Below are 16227 nucleotides of genomic sequence, written 5' to 3' on the forward strand. Positions count from 1 at the left end.
ATAGTATATTTTACACTAATGAGCATGAAATAAAATGGCTTTAAATGCCTAATCAAAGGTCAATCACATTATGTTTATTAGAATGATTAATTACATGCCTCTTAGTACAAGTTTTGTCAAGCTTCCTCTGTGGGGGTGACTTTCCTCGCAAGTGCCCCCAGCCACCATGGATGAGAGTAAATATGACTGAGACGAGATGTGATCTGCTTAGGGAGGAGAAGTGGCCATTTTCCCAGAGGAAAAAGGCCGTGAGCAGTGGCCAGTTTCTCAGGGGAAAAAGGCCAGCAGCAGCCAGTTTCTCTGAGGAGAAAAAGGCCTTGAGTCCCCTCCTCCATAGCCTTTTATTGGGTTCTAATACATGGGAATACAAGGTGGCAAGGGTCAAACAGTAGATAACATTTCAAAGAAATCTGAGGGCTTAGTCTGAGTCAGTGTCTGTCAGGAACAGAGTTTTAGTGTTTCCTGCTCAAACACTTAACATATGAATGAAAGCACTCTTAGCAGAACAGATTTCACAGGTTTATCAGCAAGTCTTTGTGATGCCAGATTTTTCCCCAGGGCACGCTCTAGCAAGGCAAGGAGCTGCACCCCTCCCCAACAGGTATTCAGGCTTAAGGGGATTAGAGCCAGGAATTGCTTCTCCCAGAGAACTTGGGACTCGAGCTTTGTCAAAGCCCGGGGCGAGAGTCCATTGCTCTTTGTTGCAGCCCCCCAGTCCTTCCATGAAGGCCTCCCAGGTGATCGAGTCTGGCTTAGGTTGCCCCCCGCTGTGAGGGGTCTTACCTGTCATTGACTTCTGACCAAGCTCTGGGGGCAGGGAGAGGAAATTGAGGCAGCGTTTGCTACCAGAGATGGGCTTTGTCTCCTGTGGCTCGTTCTATCACCATCACCTCAGAATGCAGTAGAGGTTAGCAGGAAAAAGTTGGGGGCCAGAGGTAAGTACAAACTATCAGCATCTCCTAACAGGTACCACTGCTTGAGTTAAAGAAGCAGGGGAGAGGGCAAAGGAGGAAGAGGACCTAGGGTGACTTGGGATAGTCAAAGCAAGCTGACTGGGGCAGGAGCCTTGCTGAGAATAGAATGCCCTGTATGACAACTTAGGCTCGACAGTCATGTGATTATCGATATTTGTGAGGCCCATTAGTCTCAAACTCTGATACATTTACTCTATAAAACTCCAGGTTCCTGTGTCTCTTAGCCCTCTAACCTCCCACCATGGTTCCACTGATGAGATAGAAGATGAATTTGAGGAAATAATGCTTTGCTGTCTCCTGTCCAGTGGGATGAAGATGGTTATGTGGTAGGAAGTACTATTAAGAGAAGGTGCCCACCCCACCCCCCAACCATCTAGGCCAACTGTTGAAGTATGAGGATGTGGCTTCTTCTGTGGACAGGGACAAAGTAGATTTAGTCAGTGGTGGAACATTAGATTGATGTGTGAAGTCACCTGATCATTTCCCTCCTGATGTATGCAGTACCAGGGACAGGAGTGGACCGTGGGCATCATCAGTGAAGCAGAACCGTTAAGGATTAGGAAAATGCCTGGTTTCTGCCTGGGAGGTTACTAAGCTGTTGAAATTGTTCTTCCCTGAGTGTCCTTTACTACGCAGATTTCACTCTGCTTACCAGCTGTGTGGAGGCCCCAATCAATTCTGTGACACCAGCTGAGTGTCCTACAACTTAATTAGATTCTGACGCCATCTTCCTGAAGATACTGAAAGCTATCCCACAAGGGCTCAGTCCCACAAGAATGCCTGTCCACCCACCCCCAAGAGACACACTTCAAAACCCAGCCTTTAACCCAGGTTGTCACCTGTGCTTCTGACCAAGTATAGAGGTTCCAAAGACCCACCGTCCTCAGGTTTGGTTAGTTTCATAGAGCAGCTCACACAACTCAGGGAAACACTGGTCTCGTTTCCTAGAGTACACATGAAGATCCAGAAAAGCACAGGGCAAGGTATATGGGAAGAGTAGAGCTTCCACGCTGTCTGGGCACTACTTGGAAGCTCTCTGAACCCATTTCGGGATTTTATGGAAGCTTCCCCACGTGGGCATGGTCCCTAATTAGCTCTATTTTCAGGCCCTCTCCCTTCCCAAGAGAATGGGGAGTGAGGCTGGAAATTCTTGTCTTCTGTTCATGGTCTTTCTGGTGACTAGTGATTATCCAGGAGCTATCAAGGAGCCCACCCGGTCCCCTATTAGAACCAGGCACTTCTGGCACCCAGGAAATGACAGGGGTTTCAGGAGCTCTGTTAGGATCAGAGGTCAAAGACCAATGTTAAGAGATGCCCCTTATCACTTAGAAAATTACAAGGGCTTTATGAGCTGTCAGGAACCAGGGGAAGGGACCGATATTAATTTTCCATTATCTCACTGATAACACCTGCAGTTTAAGTCTACTGATTCCAGTCCCTAAGGTCTGACAAGCCTAATTCCCTCTGAGCCTTTTATGATCTAAGAATATCTCTCAAATCCCAGGACCTTCTCCTGCCACCTGACCTCCCCACCATGCCTCCCACTCACAGCACACACACACTTCTCTGAGCAGCCAGGTCTTCCATGGATCCCCCGTGGATGTGGTTCTAAGTCTCTAACTTTCAAAGCAGCTGCAGACCTCAGCAGCTTCCAAGTATGGTGCACAGATGGAATATTCCAGGTCTGAACCAGATCAGGACTTTCATTAACCATCTCTTCCAGTCTATAGTCTTTCTACCACTTGAAAGATAGAAGTGCTGCAAAGAACATTTTAATAGTGGTCACATTAGCTGAAGTGTTAAGCAAGGTAAAACATCTCTGAGCTGACTTTTGTCATCTATAAAAAGTGTTTTATCTACTCTCTCACAGGTATGCTACGAGAAAGAAACAGGCATTTGGTACAAGTGCTTAATATAGTGGACTTTCAGTAAGTGGTAACTAACATTAACAGTGTAAGGCCATCTCTTGGTAGTCATGCTATTTGCTCTTACTCAACTGTCACCATGTATGGTCAGGGTTCAGAGAACAGAATCTACTCTGGCTAGTTCAGCAGAAAAGGATTTATATAAATTTTATTAAGCTGCAGAAATAATTTATACCATGACCCAATACACATACATAAATATGTAATTCAAACAATGTTCACAATATTTACCCAGCATGTGCTGTCGTTTTCCTATTCAATTTTTTAAAATGCTAGTTATGACCCACTGTGTTCACTTTATGACTAATGGATCGTGACCGTGACCCACAGACGGAAACTACTATACTGCAGGGCATTGAATGCCTAGGAGAATCACTGGGAGGGCAGAAAAAACAAATTCTGGCCGGCTCCAGGAGCACTCCGCCGCATGCCCCACCCTCCCAGGAGTGCGGCCCAAATCCCAGCCCAGTGTGCCTGACAGCTTACGGTGACACCCAGAGCCCTGTTGTAAAGGGACCTGGGGGAAAGCACATCTAGAAGATGGCAGTAAATGTTCGTCAAACTACCATATTTTGTCGTGTATAATGTGTACTTCTTTGCCCAAATTTTTGAGGGGGGGAAAAAGGGTGTGAATTATACATGGGTAGTACTAATTTACTGGCACATTACTGGCACATAAAATTTGTTATACCATAACATGCTTAAAAATAAATGCTAAAATTCCTTTATAATTAAAAAAAACCCGAATATCTAAATATAAATAAATTGAATTACAAAATTAACACTGATTTTTTTTCTGAAAGTTTGGGCCAATAACATGGGTGTGCGTTACACAAGGCAAAGTATGGGTAGTCCTCCAACACAGCCCCGTCTGCAGTGAAATGCTGCTTAAACTCATGTAAACAAAAGCACACGGGTGGGATAAACCCCGTGGACTGAGCATAGATCACTTCATCTATTGTAGCTTATCTCAGTTAAATTGTGTACTTTCTTGGATACAGGCTATTACTGCTACTTCAGTGAGGGGAACCCATATATCTCATCTCCTACAATTTACTTAATGGACTGAAATTCACAGGAAATCAACTGGAAATTCCCCAGTTACATTTCCTTTCACAAACATCCTCTACCCCTGTCAACATAGCATCCACCAAAAGATTTAAAAAAGAAAAAACCCCTAAAAATAAACCGATGATCCCCTTCTTCCGACTTTCACAAAGAAATCTTAAATGTTTAGATTTTATATACATATATATTAAAAAAAATTTGGATCAATGAAAAGAATGAAAAGAACAAGGAATAACTTTTTATTGCTTTTTATTTCAGTTTATGTAATAATCTGTATCTACTGAATAAAAGGCTTTGCATAACATTTATAAAGCAAACACCTTATTCGAGGGGCAGGGTTTAGGAAATTAAAGAGCTCTGAAGTGAATCAGTACCTGATGTACATGTGACTAAAAAAATAAACTGTTTGGTTACCATGTAGATTTATATAGTAATCAAATGCAGAAAAACATACCTTTCCTAGCTCACAAAAGAACTAAGTATTTTTAGCAGCTAAAGCTAGTAAACACCAAAACAAACAAACAAACAAACAAATCCTTCTTCTTTTTAGGAAAAAAGCGTTTTTTCATTTCCTGTCGCCGGCACACATTTCAGTTCTTCCCAGTGGACCCGAAGCCCCCGGCGCCCCGCTCGGTGTCGTCCAAACCCTGGAGAGAGAGAGAGCGGCAGGCCCACGGTTAGTCTCCGGCCTTCTGTCCTCCCCAGCTCCCCAGTGGTAAGACTTTGGTTCGTGCTATTCCATATTTTTAAAAAATTACCAAGAAAAAATTAAATTTTCAAAAAGCTTCATAAATTTAAATACTGAATTATTTAAAAAAAGCTAAGGAAATAGAATTCTACTGATATTTAAATGATTACCAAAGTAATGCTATATGATAGCTGTGAAAATTATTTCAAGAACTTCTAAAACTAGCATTTAATTTAACATGGGACTAGTCGTATATGCTACTGTTTAGTTACAAATAACACACTGAATCCTCCAAATTTTAATTTCCCTTCACTGAATATGTTACATTAGTCCTTCCCTACTCAATTTCTATGATACTTACTTGAACTTCCTCTATTTCTGGGTAATAAATCCGTTCACAAATGAGCTGTGCAATGCGGTCACCTTTTTTAACTTCAAAGAGGAAAAAAACAGTGTATTACTGATTTTTTATTAATACATTTTCTATATCCCGTCTTGTACAAGAATCAGAGTATGTGTTATTTTAACACATACAACTGAGAACTTGCTGTGTCCACATGACTGCACTTAACATACCTTCAAACTTTTCTTTGCCAAAATTGAACAGTACAACACCAATATTTCCTCTATAATCTTCATCTATGACACCGGCTAGAGAAAAGAAAAGTCGTTATTAGCTTGTTTCATGCTACCAAAACACAGTGAGTGTGTAATTACCTCAAAATCATTCTTCTGTGGCTCCAAGATTTTTATACAACTGAATGAGTGAATCTTGCTCTGGTACTATGCAAAGCCTCAATGCTGAGAAATATTACTAATAGGCCAGTAAGACTTGAGAAGATGGCCCTTATTTTCCAGCCTGTCACCCTTACAAATGGTGACTCTTTCCTACTCTCAACTGTGAGCGGCACTCAGAATCTCTGGCAGGTCACCCTGGACTGCTCTCCCCCAACCCACCATCTCTCTGCTGCACACCTGCCAACACAGATGAGGAGAAAATATGATTTGGGTTTTAAAGGCTTTTTCTGGTAGTGGCTTCCCACTAATACCCACATTGAAATATGACTGAGTCATAAATAAAAGTGCCAAGAAGCCCAAAGCTCTGGAGTGAAGCTGATGCTGAAACAGTGAAGCAGCCGTCAAGCAAATATCCGAACGTTCAATTTTTTGTAACAAAAACGCAGCTGAACCTTTCAATTGATAATTTCTTGCTCCTTTTAATTTGAGCACTATCTTTTCTTAGGACACATTTACCAGACTTGTCACGAGGTCTGTGGCCAAGAATTTGAAGTGTTTCCACAAATAATGTAAGTGCACCAGGCCCTCTCATTTCTTTTTTTTAGTATTGAGACATAATTCACAACTCAACGATTTTTAGTGTATTCAGAGCTGCACAACCATCACCACAATCAATCTCAGAACATTTTCATCACCCCAAAAGAAACCCTTACCTATCAAAGTCACTCTCCAACCCCAAACCACCTTCCCTGCCAATTTCTTCTATAGATGGTAATTCTTGCCCCTCAGTTTGTAGAATGCTGAATGGAATTCAGATGAATCTAATTAAATGTAGCTCCACGGAACATCTCACTAACACCCAACTCCTTAAATAAATTCTCTTATCAAAGGAAGAAAGTAAATGAACATAATTGGGAGTTTAGCTCCATGGGTATACCATGGTTGGTTGGCAGGACTCATTATTTGAAGGTCAACTGAAAAAAAAATTTTGAAGAGTATTTTCTTTCAATTTTCTCATATAGAGAAAAAAAAGTAAACCTTTAAAAAAGTTCCACCATAGGAAAAATACTCAGAAAACCAATATTCTAGATGTTCCCAGTGAATTACAGAAGTTTAAATGAACCTTATGAATGACTTACTAAGGATAAGTGGAACTGAATTCTAAGTATTTCTTAAAACAGTCTCCTCTTGTGCAGCCAAGAACCCCAAGAACACGGAAGCCTGGTTTCTTCCCCACAGCCAGCCAACCACTGCATTAGTCCTCAATGTTTACTGGAAGAACTGGTATAAAGATGGGACCAGCTCTTTCCTGTATTGTCTATATGCAGAAAGTCTCGGCCGCAGGAGCAGCGTAGATGATGTTTAATGAAGAGGCCTCTCTGCAGAGCACATTAGTTATTCCAGGCCAGAACAGATGACCAGACAAGGCCGAAGAATCTCCATGCTGCGAGGTGTGATGTACAGACTACTACTCATTTATTGAGAATGTGTTAAAGACAATGTGAGCTGACTGCTGAATTATTTTGTTCCTATTTTATGAGAACATTTTTTAGATTATGAAAATTCTACAAGTATGTATAAAATAAAAGCTAACGACACTCTCCTACCCTCCCTCAGGTAGCCAATGTTACAGTATTACAGTAATATATTTCACAAATTTTCTTTTTTCCACTTAAAATATCATAGACTTCCTTTGAAATTATTATAAATCTTAGTCCTTCTTTTTAGATCCAAGAAATGGAAATATAATACCATTACTAGCATATCATCACACATCAGGTTGCTTTTACAATTTTGCTATGATAAACAAGAGCCCTGTACATGTATCCCTGTGTATTAGCACTTTTTATCCTCACCAAATAATTTCCAAAAAGCACTATACTGGGTCAAAGGGTGTGTACATTTTAAATTTGAACAACTGGCAAAAAAGGTGTAACACTTAAAACTTCCATCAACAATACTTAAGACCCACTTCCAAGTCCTCGCAGTATCAGATGGTAACAATCTTTGTAATTCCAGCCGATGTGCTAAGAAATGGTACCTCATGGCATTACTTTGCATTTCCCTGATCACTACTAATGAGGTTGGACTTTCCTCCTCTGTACAATTGTTGCACATTTGCATTCCTCTTCTATATTTTATATTTTTCTTATCTGTTTGTATATGTAACTTTTCATGTTTTGTAAGTATTTTTTTTAGTCCATGCTATCTTCTACCACACAAAAAACACTCCCTTTCTGTAAAGGCCGTTCTTGCTATCTATCAGTAAAGCTTTTCTATCAGACTCGAATGCCTGGGGATGCTGGATTCTGCAATGCCAGGTGATCTGCCAAGATTATGTGCTTGCCATGGACATGGGGGAAGCAGCCTTCAACCAACTAAAAAAAAAAAAATGAAATTGTTTGAAGTCAAGTAAAATGTAGGGAAGAAAAAAAAAAGGCTATCAATTAAAATTATTTTTAGCATGAATGCCAACCATGTAAAAATATCCAATAGTTCCTAGTTCATTTACCACTCAAAGGCAATTTGACCTTCAAGAAAAACACACACAAGGGACCTAAGTTACATCAAGTATATTTCTTTTCGAGAGAAAGCAGAAAGTATTTAGAAGTCATCACTGGAAAAATCACGCACTGGAACTGGCAGGGTGATGAACTGACTTCAGGCAAACTTTTACTGTGTCAAGACTTTGGCATGTCATTTGTTGGAACCTTCAGTGAAAAAGTACCCACACCTACCAGATGTGAATTCTGAACAGAATCCTGCATACTCCACTTTTCCCTTTGACCCTTATTTACAGCTTGAGACTTCTAACATCTCTCCTCTGGACTAAAGACTGCGGCCAGCTATGCTAAACTTGTGCCTAAGAGACATTTTAAAGATATTCTGCATCCAAGAACACACCAGTGTGAAATTACAAATAATACCACACTAACCATCAGGCAAACTAACCTCCATTTCTTTTACATGAATGTTTTTTTTAAAGCAGAGGCTTGTTTTAAACAGCAAAAATTAGTAACAAAGCTTCCACATTAAAAAGTAGGTTAAGTCACTGGGGCACAGGAATATAACTTGCATATCTCATATGTATCAAAGTGTCAGATGCATTATCATTTAACCCGCCAACCCTTCACAGGTGGTCACACTAATTTTCATTGTTGTTATTCCAAAGCCCATGTTCCTTTAGCAACCCTTTGAAATTTCTTTTAAAATATATACAAATTTTTATTTACTTATTTTTTTTATCCCTGCCCAAGGACATGCTTATTGATTTTAGGGAGGAAAAGAGGGAGGGAAACATCTACATGAGAGAAAAACATCGACCAGTTGCCTCTTGAATGTGCCCCAACCAGGGATCAAACCCGCAACCTAGGTATGTGCCCTGACTGGGAATCGTACCCACGACCTTTTAGTCTATAAGACAATGTTCCAACTGAGCCACACTGGCTAGGGCTATATACAATTTTGTTTATATCTTTAATTTATATGCTAAGTTACCATACTTGACTTTGTAAAAGTTATTTTTTGAAATCAAGCATAATGAGCCCCGACAATCCTCAACCCCAGTGGGCTGTCCGTCCCTGTTGTCAAGCTCAGCTTCTCTTAGGGACTACTTCTGGGTCCCCACGGCACCACCCAGGGATACCACGGGGAGCCCATGGGGTAGACAGGAGGTAGCCCAGGGGGTACAGGCGACAACAAGCTAACTCAAGACAGAGCTTGGTGGTGATGGATGTGACAGGGTGATCCACAGCATTTGCCTGCGGTGGAAACAACGAGCAGATTGGAATCGGCTGAACGGAGATTCCAGTTTTTAACGTGTGACCTGGGCTCATCTTTGAGCCAGTGTTCTCATCTGTTGAAAAGTAGCTTTGTAAAAATGGAGGGAGGCAGAGAACCTGGCACACCCACTTATCTGAGAGCCAAGACATCTTGTGCGTGAAGCCCTCACTACTGTGAGTGGGGAGGAGGGAGGGTTAGGGCACTGCCAGCTGTTTCTGACAGTGGCACCAGGAAAATGTGTGGGGTCATCTTTCCTGATCACCTTGAAGACACTGATGTCCCATGAAGCCCTCCATGAATCTGTCAACTAGATTTATCTAAAAATTTTTAAGCTTTTTAAAACTGTCGACACTGTTACAGAGGATGCCCACTTCCCTCCTCTGTGCCCAGCTCCACCCAGCCCCCACTTCCCTTGCCTCAATGTGTTTGCTGAGGACAGATGTGCTTGGAGCCACATTATGGCAGAAATTCATGTTTCGTAAGGTGGGCATAGGTTTTTTTCTTTTTCTGATTATTCCTGTTTCCACTTACAATGGAAAATTCAAACAAATATTAAACATGTTCTATGTTAACAGAAAATAAGTTAGTGGTTGCACAGGGCTATTGGTTGGGGGGACGAGAGTGAGTTACTAACAAATACGAGGTTTCTTTGAGAGATGATGAAAATGTTCTAGAATTATTGGTGGTGATGATTGTAGTTCTGTGAATATACACTTAAAACCATTGAACTATACATCTTAAATTGGGCGAGTTGTCTGAAATGTAAATTATATGTCAACAAAGATATTGTAAGAAAATTACTTTAAATGGTACAAATAAAAAAGAAAATTGGGAGGAAAACCATTTAAAAAAAGAAGTCAGGACAGGAGAGCCCTGTCAGTGGGCTCTGTGCCCCAGTAATGAGACTGGAAGCAAGGGAGGCAGTATCAGGACACTGAGAGCTTCTGCACAGCGAGGGGCAGTGACACCTCTCACCAGTGTGGCCAGCAGGAGACAGGGGCTCCTTCAGGAGAGGGACCTGGCAAGGAAGTTGCTGACTTCGGGAGACATGAGTAAGGCTTTGTTATAAAAGAAACAGGAGCCACGGAGGACTGGCTCAGCAAGAAATTTAGATAGGAAAGCTGTGTCTGCTTTCCTGACTAGGGAAAGATTCTCTTTTTATATTTTGCCAAACAGATTCCTCTCCTTTAAAAAGGTTAACAAAATTCTTACAAGATGAAATTGTATTTTCTAGAAACTTTTGCTTAATTATTTATACATACTTAGTAATTATTTAAGCAAAATATAATTGCTTAGATGACATAAAAGCGTTTGCTTCTTATAATAACAAAACTTCCTCTATGAATGGAGTCATTTTTGGACTAAATGCAGATTATCGCTAAATTAAAGCAAAAATCCTATCTGTGTCTAGTAAACCTATTGGTAAAACAACATGTGTTTCATATAATGGTCATTCAAAGGTTACATATAATCAAATAGCATTTGAAATATAAAAATTGTCTATTCAGAGATAGAAATTTCTGAAAGGCAAGAAATAAAAACCATTTCCTTGTTTTGAAGATAAAAATAAAGTCTGTCACTTGATTAATTCCTTAAGCAAAGTAAATACTTAAAAAATATTTACAGAATAAAAATGTAAATACGATACCTCCTACATCTATGAAGTGTTTTGCAGCCAAGCCAGAACGTGGAGCTGGAAAACAAAAAAGAAGAAATTGGCTATTTTAAGGTGGAAGGGCAATTACTGGATATAACTGACTCACATCCTACCACTGATATCTTCATCTTAACTCTAGCAGATGGTTCTGAATTAAAGAATATATTTATTATATCATATTACGCAAGTTGATTAGTTTAGAAAAATCAGACAAGGTTTAATTTGAAGCCAACTTAGGCCAGTCCCACACAACTTCAGTGGTGGTGCAGCCACGGACCCTTGGACTGGGCTGAAGGTGAGCAAGCGGGGACACAGGCACCTGTGCAGAACACTGGCCACATGGGAGGACTGTGGCTGCCAGGGGCATGAAGAGAGCAGAGGGACTTTTTTTTTTTTTAATTTTTAGAGAGGGAAGGGAAAGAAACATCAGTGTGAGAGAGAATCATCAGTAAGTTGCCTCTTGTATGCACCCCTACTGGGGACTGAACCCAAAACCCAGGCATATGCCCCGACCAGGAATTGAAAGGCAGTCCTTGTTTTGCAGGATAATGCCAAACCAACTGAGCCACATGGGTCAGGCCTGGGACTTTTAAGGTGGGCGTTCTGAGCATGCTGCAGTGTATTGTAGATGGGAAGTATAGCAGAGCTTAGTCTAGAACTTGGGACTCTGACCCATGATACAGATGCTGAAAGACCTCTCTGCATGTAACAAATGAACCAGAGTAACAGGCTTAATATCAGTCAAGCAAAATGCCAACAACTAAACCTTAAAAAGTCAACTTACTATGATTTTTATTTTTAAAATGAAAAAATAAAAAGCTAAGTTTATATTTTATACTTGCTGACTTGAGCATCAGGCCTACCATAAACTATCCTAACTTCTGGTATTTTATTCCAGAATAATTTAAATCAGGGATCTTTGTCAATAAATCCCACTCCTTCCTGCCTCTACTTTCATTTCACTGCAGTTCCTGATCTCTACCCATCCAACCCCACCCCCCTGCCACAAATATCCTAAAACAGACGGGGAGCTAATCTCATTTTTCTCTTAAAGGCTGAAGTATTAGCAGTTCTCACCCCCCTCACCTGCTAGGTTAACAGGACAGCGGTGGTAGCACCTCCTCCCACCCCAACCCTAGGGGGAGGGGCCACTGTTCCATTTGCTCCTCCAGGTTTACTCTGAAGTTTGTCAGAACATTCTTGTGTTCTTGAAAGGTTTTAAACTCTTCCCAGTGACAAATGAACCAGTCCAGAAGTTACACCCGTGAACTTGCACTCCACTTTGTCCTAGCTCCTCCCTCTGTGCAGTGTTTCCCTCCCTGAAGAATATCCCTCACCCGAAGGACGCGCCCCAAGGGGGTAAATCCAAAGGGCAGAAGGCCAAGTGGCCTGCTCTACTCTGGGACCAACGGGGTAGAAGTCTCACTCCCATGATGTAAAATGCCAGGTGCCATTATCCTAAGACTGTCTCCCTTTCCTTTTCTTACATAGCTAGTATGAGCCATTCTCATCACCATGTTCACAAAATCTTGCCTTCATATGCAATCTGATTTTTGAAGGAGTTGGTGGTAACACTGGAAAAAGCAGCAGTTAATAATCACCTATATTTCCAGTGAGTTGGTTGTGAGAACCTCTTGGGCCAATGTGAGCCTTACAAAAGCTCCAGTATGGAGTCAAAAAATAGCAAGAGAGGCAAAAGCAGATGCAGGGAGACCTTGTTTTATTTTGCCGCATAGATACTGCATGTTTTAGAAATCAAAGGTGAGACCCTCTACCAGCAAAAAGATCACAACTCACTGAAGGCTTAGATGATAACTAACATTTTTTAAAAGAAACAAAGCATTTTTAAACTAAGATATGTACATTTTTAGATGTAATACTACACTACAATATAGTGTAAACATCGACTTTTATATGAACGGGAAACCCCCCAAATACCACATGACTTGCTTTATCGCGACAGTTGCTTCACTGCAAGTGCTTGCACCAGAACCTGCAACTCGGGAGTGTGCTTGTATGTAAATGAAAGTTTTCAAACGGCTGCAGCTACGATCACTGTAGAAACTTTCTTGTCTTAGGACACAGGCTGAGCAATACCCCATCCCTTGTTTATACCCCAGATAAAACGAAGATGAAGGAACACTGTCACAAAGGGAGAACAGGACGAATCTTCAGTGGCTTACCCACTCTTCCATAGCACCCAGCAGGCAGAGCGATCTGAATGTCGGTTTTCACAAGGGCTTTCTCCATAGGTGGCACTGTGTAATCATAGGCACTAGGAAGATATTGGAAAAAAATAACGTATTAAGATAGTGTAATTCTCTATGTATTTTTCTGGTGAAAGAGGTGACAAGATGTAAATGTATTCTCCCCTGAACAAAATTTGGTTGGGAAATGCAGGTAATTATTTAGCAGGAGGGGGCAGAAAAGGCAGACCTTTAAACAGGTATATGCTTCACTAACACAGTATGAAGAGAGAACTAAGAAAGAAGGGTAAATAACAGCTAACATTCATTAAGTCCTTACTATGCCCCAGGCACAGGTCTAACTGCTTTTTATAATAACTCATATATTCTCACAATAGTTTCCTAAGGGATAATGGAAACCATGCAGAAGGAAAGGGGAAAATGGGTGAACCACGTAACAGGGTAGAGCTGGGCCGCATCTGTCCTGCTAATCCTGGTAGCAAGGCAAGGATACCAAGCTGTGGCCATGGCCTTCACTGGCTGAGGGTGAGAGCTGACCACCGTGCACAGCCCTGGAAACGGACACTGGAGGAACTGCGATTCTCTAAGGTCCACCCAGCAAATGCTCTTACTGTTATTACTGTACCTTTCCCTTGACAGAAATTTGACAAGCACAACTGGAAGTTACTTTGCAGACCTTTGTTAAACTGGTAGTGTATTTTTTCTTCCCTCAATGCAATTTGCTCTGAATAGTTAAACACTAATTTATCAAAGAGGTCAGTTGTTCCCACGTCTCTATTTCAGTGTATGAAGATGCTCCAACTGCCTTAAAACCAGTCTAAGACTCAGAAACAGCGCCCAGACATGGGGTAGTCAAACTACGTGTTGTCAAACAGTTCTCACTCTTGAAAATTAAGGAGCTGAACTATATCCCTTTCAGCTACAAGTCTATACCTCACTTTTTTTTCCCTCCCTTACTACCATCACTCACTTCTTTCCCCTCTTTTCCTGTACTTACTTATGACTTAGATGAGTCTTCTGCACGTGAGAATGACCTGGAATGCTTTAGTATATCCCAAGGCTCAGGATTTAGTCATGTAATAAACATCCCCTACTTCCAATATCACCTTTCACTTATCTTAATGGTTTTAAGTAAGCACCAAGAGTCCAGTGGGAGGAAAAAAGCACTGAATCCAGGGTCAAAAGTTCTATTACATTCAAGCCGTTTGGACTGTTAGTTCAGCTCTTTACAAACCCTTTCATGTGTAAAAAGTAACACTAGTGTATTCAGATTGTTGTGAGGATGCATAAAAATAGACTATGTAAGTTTTTTAGTATAGGTAAAAAGTGTACAAATGAAAAGGTGGTAGTATTACCACATTCCTGCTTTTCATATTCAAGGCCATTTTGAAATTTCCTATCCTTGGGACCAAGTTAAAGATGGACGGGTATGGACGTGTGGAGAAATTGTATTAACCCTTTAAGACAAAAGCAGCTTTCATTAATCCTGCCTCGGTATTTTCATACTGAGCACCTCAGCTCCCACCCTGGCTTTTCTATCGGGCACAGCATCACGCTCAGGCCTTGAAGGCCTCATTCCTTTCTACCTTCCACTTGGAAAGTGCAATAATTGTTGCAAAGCGACGCCTCAGAGGATATTTACGTATATTACGTACTTTTCCGAAGTCTTTGCCCAAATCCCTACTGAATTTATGCTGAAGAGGAAAGCTAAAATTTTCAACACAGAAATGTCGGAAACCGTACATATATGCAAAACCCCCCACCAAAAAACCCATTTGTTTCTGTAATCTTTTAGGTGAACGTTTCAAGCTGTGGCATGGCAGCAGAGGGCCTGAATGCAAACTAACGTGAAAGCTCTAAAATTGGGGAATTAGCCTTCTCTGCGAGGGAGCAGGGACGACGGGGACATTAGGCTCTTCGCCGGGACCGGCCTCCCTCGGGGGCGCGGGCGGCCAGCGGCCAACACCCACCTGTACAGGTCGTAGCCGGCCGCCCGCGCGGACCCCCTGGTCGGGGCGGTGGCGTGCTCCGAGAGGCGGACGAAGCGAAGACGCGCGCCGTCCTCCTCTGCAGGCCGGGGCCGCTTGCTGGGAGAGAGGGTGCGTATCTCTTCAGAGCACGGCATGGCAGAAGGCGGGCACGCGTGACAGCAAGCAGGGGGAGAGGAAGGCGCGAATAAGCCTAACCGTCAGCTAAGGGAAACTTTAAAGTTTCCCGCCAGCCACGCCCCGTCCCAGCAGCCCCCACCTGGAAGAGCTCACATTTTGACTGAGAGGGGAAGCGGGATTTAAATTTGGGGCTGGAAACCATTCTTCGAAAACAGATTTGGGATCGGAAACTACTGAGCCCTTTGTAGCTTTCTAAACTTAGTAACTCAGGGGGCTACTTCGGTGGCCTCCCCGCCACACAATAATAACACCATCCCACCCTGGGGGTGACCGCAGTGGATTCGCTCTCGCGCCTTAGGGGCTCCACGCCCTCCCTTAACCCAGCCCAGCGCGCTAACGGCTTCCCGGGTGTAGCTCGTCCGCCCGCGTCTTCCCAGACCTCCTGGCGCGTGCCGGAACAGCTGGCAGCAGTCCCAGGCCGCCCACGCCTTACGTAACCTGGGCCCAGACATTACTAGCGCTGCGACATCCTCTGCTCAGGCTGCGAGCGCTGGACAGCGCCGGCGTCGCCCGGCGGCGCGGTCCCCGGGGGGGCGCGGGCGGGGTCGGGGGGCCAGCCTGGCCCGTGGAGGGCCGCTGCCTCTGCTCTGGTCCGTGCGCTGGGCGCGTCTTTACCCACTGATCGGAGCAAAGACGGTAGCAGACGGTGGAAGAGCACGTGGCGAGGGCGGAGGGGAGTCATTTGCCCTGAGCTCCAGGCGCCGGTTGGCTATTCGGCCCCGCAGGCGCCTGTTGCGTGCGCACCGGAAAGCGACCTCGGAAGCAGTAACTGCCTGCGGGTGCTGACGGGAGCAGGAGGCGGTGCGAAGGCCGCCCTCGGGCGGGCGGAGGCCCCGAGTCTCTGGGGATGTGGCACGCTCCAAATCGGGAATCTGGCTACCGCCGCCAACTACCTTCTTCTATTCTCTTTTTTATTTTCGGGACCCGACACTATCCGCGGGGCCCATTGCACGCCGGGCTGTGAACTTACCTGGGGGCAACGCCGCCCGCGGCCGTACCTCCCTAGGTAGTAATCGCCG

The 16227-nt window shown here is 43.0% G+C and overlaps 1 protein-coding gene across 3 annotated transcripts; it reads right to left on the bottom strand.

The window, feature by feature from the left end:
* Positions 1 to 4199: 4199 nt before the first annotated feature.
* DUT (deoxyuridine triphosphatase) lies at positions 4200 to 15958 on the bottom strand. Of its 3 annotated transcripts, none has more exons than XM_053670135.1 (7): positions 15824 to 15958; positions 15011 to 15149; positions 13017 to 13108; positions 10825 to 10869; positions 5232 to 5306; positions 5017 to 5087; positions 4200 to 4614 (listed from the first exon to the last, which is right to left on the bottom strand). In XM_053670135.1, the coding sequence occupies exons 1-7, from the start codon at positions 15888 to 15890 to the stop codon at positions 4558 to 4560; spliced, it is 546 nt and encodes a 181-aa protein (XP_053526110.1). In that variant the 5' UTR covers positions 15891 to 15958; the 3' UTR covers positions 4200 to 4557. The 3 variants fall into 3 exon arrangements, with proteins under 3 accessions (XP_053526110.1, XP_053526108.1, XP_053526109.1); XM_053670133.1 differs by having other exon boundaries at positions 15011 to 15127; positions 15664 to 15958; XM_053670134.1 differs by lacking the exon at positions 15824 to 15958 and adding an exon at positions 15588 to 15673.
* Positions 15959 to 16227: the final 269 nt, after the last annotated feature.

This window comes from Artibeus jamaicensis, unplaced genomic scaffold, assembly GCF_021234435.1.
Source record: "Artibeus jamaicensis isolate MK-2021 breed Jamaican fruit bat unplaced genomic scaffold, CSHL_Jam_final contig_548, whole genome shotgun sequence".
NCBI classification, from domain to species: domain Eukaryota; kingdom Metazoa; phylum Chordata; class Mammalia; order Chiroptera; family Phyllostomidae; genus Artibeus; species Artibeus jamaicensis.

What these genes read in the sequence shown, in the direction of transcription:
- DUT (XM_053670133.1), bottom strand. Translation starts at nt 15,890, where the DNA reads ATGACTCCCCTCCGCCCTCGCCACGTGCTCTTCCACCGTCTGCTACCG. An exon ending in CAGAGGATGTCGCAGCGCTA is followed by an intron (nt 15,128 to 15,663) that starts GTAATGTCTGGG and finishes CCTCTCTCCCAG; the next exon opens with CAAGCGGCCCCGGCCTGCAG. An exon ending in TGGCAAAGAAAAGTTTGAAG is followed by an intron (nt 5,088 to 5,231) that starts GTATGTTAAGTG and finishes TCCTCTTTGAAG; the next exon opens with TTAAAAAAGGTGACCGCATT.